Below are 9,822 nucleotides of genomic sequence, written 5' to 3' on the forward strand. Positions count from 1 at the left end.
AATTCTCTTTAATCATATACTATTGTTTTCTGAATGACGGATCCAACTTGATGAAATAATTTTTATTTTAAGATGGGATCAAACTCAATAAATAATTTGAACTTAATTTAAAATAAACTTAATGTAGGACACTAAAAAATCGATGGGGGAATTACATGTCCCTATCTAAAATTAACCCCCAGCAGATTTCATCATCTAACACTACCATTTACCTGAATTACACTTTTTTATTTTATCATAGAGAAAATAAAAAGTGAGAAAACGCCAAGTAATATTTATAGTAACATTTGGAAGATTGTGGCGGCTACAAAGGTGACACAATTGACTCCTTGAGTCATTGTAGCAGCCTCTCGTAATTAAACTTGATTTTGATTTTTTCTTTAGCTGTCGCAATACAGTTGCCACTTTAACTCGATTATATATATATATGAATACGATGGTCAACTAAAATGATTTCATTTCAATTAAGTAGAAACAAACCATCACTTAACCTATCGTATTATAATCAAGTGTCACTAGTAAGGTGCATTTAGGTATGTCTGACCGAACCAAAATATTATAATTTTAAAGCAGGCTTTGAAAATAAACGTTTTCTTGCTAGCAACTTTACGTGCCAAAATTTTTATTTCCATTTTCTGTAAGGAATATTACTAGGAATGTGGTGGGATTTATTTGGTAACCGATTAATCGTCATGCACTAAGGTGCACAAATGTATATACCTATATTATAACTAATTAACATTCTCTGTGCCTTGGGTTAAAGACTTAGTATCGTAATGCAAACTTCTTTTCAAATTAGTTAGACAATTCATCAAAGCTATATATACTACGTTTCATATCTAAGTAAATCCCATGTTGAACCCTCTAATACCAAACAGCCCTCTGCATAGATATAAAAACTAATCTCCTTAAAATTTAGGGTATATCACATTCAGGATCAAGATATTCCTATATTCCTAAAAATACAAGAAACAAAAAATGACTATTTAATATCTTTTAATCTATAGATTTTGTCATAAACTTTAAGATGCATAACTATATTGCAAACTTACCAAATCCCTCAACGAGCAGTGTATATTGGTTTGTGAGATCCATTCATACATAGGGGAAGTTTCTCCTTGCTGTTAAGGGAATAAAAGAATGCTTCATCACATGCTCTCTTAGCTGAAACCTTGTAATCCACCGGAAGAACATTGGAATTCGATTTGTTTGTATCAGCGACACCAGTCTACAACAATGAACAAGTTAATTAAAATTGCATGAATAATTAACATCTAAATACAAGGCGTTGTCCATAATTTAAACACTAAGATACTCGTATGGGCGGAAAAGATCGAAGTCGAATTAATACTAGTGAGAATAGCCCTGTGAACGAGGCTACTCTGCATCTTTCCCGGTTTTGAAGCTACAAACGAAATTGGGGTTATTTTAGAAACAGAAGAACCCTGTATCTCTAGCTTATGACAAGGCAATTGAAGTCTCCAAATACACTAAGAGGATGACAAGTGCAGTTTGGAGCATAGGAGTTTTGTAATTAAAATGTGCACATACCAATAAGCATAATCTGATAGATAAACATTATTCGATTGGAGCACAGAAACAAGATCCTGAAGCAGTTTTTTGTCTTTGGTTCAGGGGAAGCCTTTCAGTTACAGTTGAACGATGTGTGTATGCTTCTTTCACCTTCCCACCTTGTAACTAAAGGTAAATTATTCAGATTTTTCATGCAGCTTCTGTGATAATTTTACCTCCGAATTGCATAGTTTAACAGGTCTCTTCAGATGGCTACGAAATCATATTTTCCTCTGCAATCAAAGAGATCACAGCATTGGTTTCGGTTTCTAACTGCACTTTGGAATATAAAACCCCAAACTCAGTTTCACAAATATACCTGAGTTCAGGTCAGGTCCAGTATTAGAACATTTCCCAAAGTTAATTATTAAGCCAATAAGAATATAAGCTTATATCTGTATAGACTTTATGAAATAGTTTACAAGTGTATAAGGGAAACAAAAAGATTGTTCAAAAAAAATGCACCAACCTTTATAACTCTTGGTTATGGCAAAGCAATTAAAGCATGAAGTCTCCAGACATCACCAATTAGCACTGTAGAATTGAATTCGAGAAGTGCAAGAAACAAGTACAATCTGTAAACAAAAAATGTCATGAAGGATTTATTGCTCCCAGAAAGAAAACCCCTTCTCTCTAATTACTCTTCTGGTCTCTGGTTTGTGAAGAAAAGATTTTTCCTTCTCAAATTTACTTGGTTTAGCCTTGTCTTTCTTTCTCCACGTATCATGTTCCACTTGATTGTCCTGTAAATCTGTCACCCGATCTTGTGTTACCTGTCTCCCATAAATCCATGCCTGAATAATTTTTTCTGTCTTCGGTTCGGGAGCAAAGCCTTTCTCCAGCATTTCTACATAATATTTATGTGCTTCCTCTAGCTTTTCATTCAAAAATAGCCCATGAATCAGTACAATATACGAACTACGATCATGGCTGACTCCATCTTCTCTCATTTTATTCCATATCTTTAAGACATCATCAAGCTGGCGCCAACGGCAGAACTTTCTTATCAGCATTATGTAGGTCTCGATAGTTGGACAGCATCTGAGTTCTCTCATTTTGTCTAAAAGCTCAAATACCTCTTCTCTGGTCCTTAATATACGAAAGAAAGCATGAAAAGTCCGAATTGTAGGTGATAGACCCCGCTTCAACATGTCATCAAAGACTTCTTTAGCTTCGTCCATTTTATGAGCTTTGCACAGAGGCTTTATAAGGGAGTTGTAAGTAACAGCATCTGGGGTAACATTGTTGGCTTCCATTGTTCCAATGAGATTGACAGCTTCTTTTATGTGCCTAGCTTTGGCAAGGGCATGGATGACTGCATTATAAACCTTCCTATCAGGAGTGATGTTCCTTTTCTTCATCTCGTCAAACAGCTTGAGCACCTTGTAAAGTTTAGAAGTTTTTGAATAGCAAGATATGATACTCGAATAGGAGATGACATCATACCGGATTCCTCTCTTGCTCATCTCCTGCCAAATTCGGTCTGCATTACGTGTGCTAATGATTAAATTGCACCATCCATTCAGAATGATGTTAAAGCTTTTGGTGTCAAGTGGAAATACATTCTTATTGCAGAACAACAAGTGCTCAGCATCTTCTACATTCTTGTACCTACAAAGAGCAGATAGAAGGCCTTGAAATTCTTCTAATCCAACTTGAAAGTTAAACCTTTTATGAACATAAAATGTGTTTATAGCCCTTCCAACATCATGCACGGCACAATATCTCCTAATCATAATCATAAGAGTTTGAGGCGTCACAAGAGATGGACCAGTACTTCCGCCTCTCATTTCCTCAATTAAGGCCCAGGCAGTATCAAACTTCCTCATCTTGGCAAGAATAGAGATCATTGAATGGTACTCGCGAACCGAATGAGCATACTTGGGTTGCTTGCCAGCCCACAAGAAGAAAGTGAAAGCTGCTTCCCAATCGTTGCGAATTCTTGAAAGGACCTCCACAACCAGCTCCGAGGATGCTGAAACACCGCAATGTTCAAGCTTGTGCTTGATTCCAGATGGTCCAGAACTTGGTTCATGAATTATATCCAAAATGGTTTTAACATCTTGGGCAAGAAGACCATCACCCCTTAAATCTAACTGATTACAATGGGAACCAATCTCATAATTCTTCTTGCCTTGCTCATCATCCTCATCATTACAATCATCATAATCACCATCATTAGAAGCAGTTAGTGACTTATCCAGTCCTAGAACAGGAGCATCAGTCACCCCAGAGAATCTTATTGAAGATGAAGTACAAAGTAGCCTCATTGAGAAGCCAAATTCAGGCACAGCTGAATAAGTGTCAGGGCTTGAAGAAGGGTTTCCAAATCCGAAACCAGCACTCACGAGGGGATGCTGAACTCTGTGAAAGTAAGAAAAAGGGAGTGAACTGTGGCTGATGCACCGTGCCATGTCAGAGAAAAGAGATAGCTTGGACCGAGCTCTGATCATGATTGAGAAAATATCAAACCCCACTTCAATTGGCTTCTCAAAGTTGTAGCTCAATGTGTTTGTCAAAATGCTCCAGAGAAATGAAAAGCAGGCTGCAAAGAGCAGCTAGTCTAGCACCATCATCAAGAGCCTCCAGCAGCCCTCTCACTGTGGAATCTCTCACCTGCGAGTGTTGCAGGTTTGTGGCGGGAAATGGCCAAAGACCGAAAATATGGACGAACAGGAGGGCACTGGAAAAAGTTAAGAACGGGGGAGATGAAGGTGATGGTGGCTACAGCAAGTGATGAAAGTGTCCAGTGGCAAGAAATCAATGGCTGGGTTTGTTTTCCTTCTGGGATGTATTGGTTACTGGATTTGATATTTCAACATGTCCTTGAATGCAAAGAACTTACCAAAATGGTCAAGTCTCGAGGCTCTTTTTGCAAACACTTTTACCCTACAAGCAAAAGGTATTTTTTCTTCAAGATGAGAAAGCACTTACTGGTTCAATGCCTCACAGTGACAGCTAAAACATAAGACAGCCAGCAAAAATTTAATTCAGATTTAACAAGGCTTTATACAAATTTAGTTCAGATTGTATCACTCAATATAAGGACTGGCTAGATATAATATCGGAAGTGATAGGCACAACAATCATGGTACAGTCACATGCATAAAACAACTATTAAATAGTGAGTGACCAGTTTCCTTAGTATTATGAGTCCATACTTGCACATATATTTTTTTAAAAAAAAGACAACTTCGAGAAACCAAAATTTGCTTCCAATGAAGTTAATTATTAATAGAAATACGGTATCATAGCAGACCAAGCACAAAGCCTCACTAACTATTTATTTATTTCTTTTCCAAAATGCTTATTTTATTATTAAAAAATACGGTATCTATAGCAGACCAACTTATGATACTTTTAAAAATTTCTTCACCATTTGTAATATGGTTTACGCAGAGATGAATCCAAAAAAAAATTGGAGTTAACTAATCATCTGACATTGGAAACCATTTTATATATTGTGTTTTGAATCCAAGAGATATACATTTTGAATACATTAAGTGACATTACTAATTGTTCTGGACCTGGCCAAAGGCCCATCAACGGCTAACCCATACTATCAAGGGTCTCCTCGGGTCCCTTGCGGCCCAAACCCGGATTCCCTACTACTCGCAACGAAATTCCATCCTAACGGCTTTTTGGATTCGAATCCAGGAAGCCCCACTCACTCTATAACAACCCCCAGAATCCGGAATTCGCAGCCAACCCTCACCTACAATATATAAAGGGGAGCTCCCAGCTCCCCTAGGTATTCTCTGATCCATTCTGACTTGAGCATTTGAGTGTCATTGTAGTTGACCCCCACCCTTGCTGAAGAGATACTGACCAGAAACCATCTAGGCCGTCTACAGCAGTTCCAGATTTCCCTAATCAAAGCTCCTAAGAATTAGCTTAGTTAACTAATATGTGACAATGATAGAGAAGGGAGCTCCATATGAACTAATTACTACAGTTCCAACTTATAGTAAACTCAATGTACACACTCTCTATATTATCAGACACTATAATTTACTTGAGGATATTTCTGCAGATCAACTTTGAACATGTGTTACTATTTTATTAGGCAATCCTTTCTTATGCAATTATCAATCTTTCTTTCTTTCTTTCTCTATACAAAACCAGATGTTAAGTCATCAGGTTCACTAAGATATAAGCTAAAATGTAAATGTAAGTAATAAAAAAGGCATGAAAACCTCAAGTTTAAGTTTGTAAAATATAAAATCCGAACTGTATGAGTTATACTCATTCACAAATTGTCAAGTTTAAGTTGCTATATTACTTAAGAAATTCTTATATAGATGCCAAAGTATCCTCAGCATATTAGTGGTTAATGTATGTACCAAATAACAGGTAAAAATAATTCAACTGCCATCAGTCATTTACTAGATAATATATCATGAATAAGAAGTCTTATAAAGGAGATGAAAAATATATGCAAAGAGTTTGCATGCCTTAAAATTGTAAGGTAAATTGGTTTACGCAACACAATTTTTTGACAGGTACTAGAATGAAATGAAATTTAAGTAATGTGATGTCTTTATAAAGTCAACATCAAACCTTGAATTCTATGGAAATCACAGATGCAAGGGTTGAATGTCCATTTTATCAGATGTATTATGAGCAAATTAAATTTCTATTGATAGAAGAGCATCAAGTAATTTGATTACTGTTTTCGTTAAATAAAATTTCAAGCTCAACATAAAGGGAACAAGCCATAAACATATAATTTATCACAGGTTCAAAGTGTAAAAGACATACTTCCAGAAAAAACCCCTTACAGCTAATATGCCACAATTTTTCTTACAAACTTAATAAATTTAGCACATAACTAATATTAAGAGACATACCTATCAATCCATTTGATATACCCATAGCATATTGATTAGATTTTGTCCAAATCTTTCCATAAGATATATATAATGTTTTTTCAAAAAATAAAACGGTGTATATAACGTTGGCTCATTAACCAAGTTTCTTCACAAGCTATTGAGAGCTACAAGTTTTGTCAGAAACATGAAATTGAAACCAGTAACAGTTGAGATGAAACCAAAGCAACAGCATACACCGTAATTCACGTCAACAGAACAGATCCAAAATAATAAATTAACAACATTAATACCTTGATTTTCCAGAGCCACTAGGACCACCAATTCCAACCATGACAATGCCCTCTTTTTCTACCTGTAGTACTTGCCACCTTGGTCAGATTTCCCGTAAATAGACTGAAAAGTTTGAGTATTTGACAACCACATTTTAGCAACACAATACAAATTTCATGAATCATGAAAGAAAATTACACAAGAAATTAAGTAATTATTTTATGAATCAGTTTAACATGAAGCAAACCCTTGAAACTATCTAACTAATACAAGGTTAGCATTGGCTGACGGCTCTGTGTGTTATGGTTAACAGATTGGCTTAGAGCATGAGAGAGATTTGCTCTCGGTATAGGTAAGAATTTCTCTGACCACGCTCACTATCTCAGATTTTAGAACTATATCAGATTGAAGAAACAAAAAATCATGAAAATTTTCAGAACAATATCAAATCAATAACAAAATTTCCAAACAATATCAAATCAATAACAAATAAATTCAGAACTGTATCAGAATTCAGGCAAATCAAATTCATGAAAAATAAGTTATCTAAAAAAACCTCAGGAGGGCAGTTCCAGAACTGTTTTGCTAGAAAAGGGGAGTTGAGGGAAGGGCGAAAGCGAGTCGGCTGCTTGAGGGTGAGAACGACGGCGAGCGTACGGCTTCTTCGACGGTGAGAACGAAGGTTGGGGACTGCGGGGTCACTAGTGAGTAGAGCCCGCCTTCTTGGTGTTATCATCGTTCTGCTTCTTCGTCGACATTGAAGCTCAAGCTCTGAGCTCTGAATGGGGATGATTGATTTGAGTCTGAGCAAGTCGTGACTCGTGAGACGAGACGACTACTATCATTTGGCGGATTCACAACATAAACGGGAAAAACACAGGAAACATAATAATAATAAAAAGAGTAAAAGGGAAATAGGTCTTAAACCTTTTTTTTTTGATATTTTTGTTTTGATCATTGAAAAATGTTTTTAAGTCTTTGACGTAGTATTTGATGGAGAGATAGAGATTGAAAAATTGAGACTGAGAGACAAAGATTAAGAAACAAAGGCAGAAATAAATTTCAATATTCTGTTTGGTGCAAAGTGGGAGACAGAAATTAAAATAAGAATAAAACTCTAATTTAATTTGTATAAAAGGTAAAATTAGAATTAATTAATTGAAATGAGGTTATTTTAGATTTTTAGGTATAAAATGTTATTAAAGTTTCAGTCTCTAAAAATTTCAGTCCCCTGTGTCCTCACTTTTTGGAGGTACTGAAATATTAAAATTTTAGAGACAGAGACAGAAATTTTAGTACCAGTCTCTGAGCCAACAAATATGATATTGAGTCTCAGTGTCTCAATCTCTGTCCCAGTACCTCAAAACAAACGCTACCTAAAAGTTAGACGGATTAGTACCTCCGTCCAATGCTTCCGTCAGACCTAATGGAAAGTGCTTGTCACGCGTACGCGTCGCTTGGCAGACTTCCCTCTCATCCAACGGAAAGTGCCTGTCACGCGTACACGTGTGTCACGCGTACGCGTCACTTGGCAGACTTTCGTACGCGTTGCCATGAATTCTCCACTTTACATGTTTTTTTCCCATTTCTTTCAAGCTATTCTTGCCTTTAAAACTTTAAATTACTTAAGCAAAAAAATGTTCTATAATTTTTTTAGTACCGTTAGTACTCTTTAATTTAGTATCATTTTGAATTATAAATTTTTATTATTTATGACTCCTAAAAATAATAAAAAAAATTAAAATATTTACCTTATCGTGATTGAAACAAATCTAAAAGATTTTGATGAAAAAAACATTTGGAACGACAAAGAATTCCTGTAAAAATTATATGATTACTTGCATCATTTTTATAGAAGAAAATGAAGGGTAGAGTTGGTAAAAAAAGGAATAAATTTCTCATCTAATTTTCTCAACTGTAATCAACCTTCCCCAACTTAAACGCAGAAGCTAGAATTTTTTGCTTCACATGAACGTACGTTCAAAGGTGAAAGCAATTCTGGGTTCAGAATTTCACAAAGTTGCCAAACATAAAAATGGGACGTTCAAGACACTCAAACGGACTTCTCTCTTTCCAACGTGAATCTCAAACACACCCTAAATTGCTAAATTTAATTTACTTTTTTTCCATTTGATGCCTTGATATGTTTGTTTAAGTGATTTAAAGTTTTGAAGGCAAGAATAACTTGAAAGAAATGAAAAAAAAGCATGCAAAGTGGAAAATTTATAGAGAAGTGGAGAAATCATGGCGACATGTACGCATGACACATGCCGTAAGAGAGAAGTCTGCCAATCGACGCGTACTCGTGACAAGCACTTTCCATTGAATTAGAGGGACGTTTGTCAAGCGACGCGTGCGCGTGACCTACGCGCACGCGTGACAAGCACTTTCCGTTGGGTCTGGCGGAGGTATTTGAACGGAGGGACTAATCCGTCCAACTTTTAAGGACGTCAGGGACTTAAAAGTATTTTTCAACGGTCAAGGACGAAAATGTCCACAGAAAAAGACCAGGGACCTATTTGTCTTTTACTCTAATAATAATAATTAACTATTTTGACACTAAGAAGAGGAATGGATCCTCTTAATTTTTTTTAAGAGTGAACTACTAACTTGGTCTTAATTTATTTCTCATAATGACAACGCGACCCCTCACAATAAAAACGATCCACTTCGGTTACTATCCTCTACTTTCGTGACACAAACGCGGTTTCTATAGGTATTTTTCCGTCAACTCTGAACAAAAAATGCTACTGACGTATCAAGTTCAGAAATGAACAGATGCCTAATTGTCTCTAAATTTAAATTGGTTAGAGATTTATTTGTCCCTATTCTTTAAACAATATCTTTTTAAATTTTTTTATTCACTATATTAATATTTTTTTCAATAAAATAAATAATACTTTTAAATTTGAATAATTTATTAATTAGTTTGTATTTATTATACCATATATTCAATAAAAAATTAATATAATAATAAAAATAATTTGAAAAAGATATTGTTTAAAGAATAAGAACAAATAAATTCCTAAACAATTTGAATTTAGAGACAATTAGGCCCCTATCCATTTTTGAACCTGACACGACAGCGTTTTTCGTTCGGAGTTGACGGAAAAACACCCACAAAGACTGTGTTGTGTCACAGAAGTAG

General features: G+C 35.5%; 1 protein-coding gene across 5 annotated transcripts; it reads right to left on the reverse strand.

Annotated features, from left to right (window-relative positions):
• LOC107639545 (pentatricopeptide repeat-containing protein At5g15010, mitochondrial) lies at nt 839-7,547 on the reverse strand. 5 transcript variants are annotated; one of them, XM_021121403.1, is made up of 5 exons: nt 7,253-7,547; nt 6,695-6,797; nt 2,042-4,530; nt 1,552-1,805; nt 839-1,228 (listed from the first exon to the last, which is right to left on the reverse strand). In XM_021121403.1, the coding sequence occupies exon 3, from the start codon at nt 4,023-4,025 to the stop codon at nt 2,175-2,177; it is 1,851 nt and encodes a 616-aa protein (XP_020977062.1). In that variant the 5' UTR covers nt 4,026-4,530; nt 6,695-6,797; nt 7,253-7,547; the 3' UTR covers nt 839-1,228; nt 1,552-1,805; nt 2,042-2,174. The 5 variants fall into 5 exon arrangements, with proteins under 5 accessions (XP_020977062.1, XP_016198562.1, XP_016198561.1 ...); XM_016343076.2 differs by having other exon boundaries at nt 2,042-4,461; nt 7,231-7,547; XM_016343075.2 differs by having other exon boundaries at nt 7,231-7,547.

Source organism: Arachis ipaensis, chromosome B04, assembly GCF_000816755.2.
Source record: "Arachis ipaensis cultivar K30076 chromosome B04, Araip1.1, whole genome shotgun sequence".
NCBI classification, from domain to species: domain Eukaryota; kingdom Viridiplantae; phylum Streptophyta; class Magnoliopsida; order Fabales; family Fabaceae; genus Arachis; species Arachis ipaensis.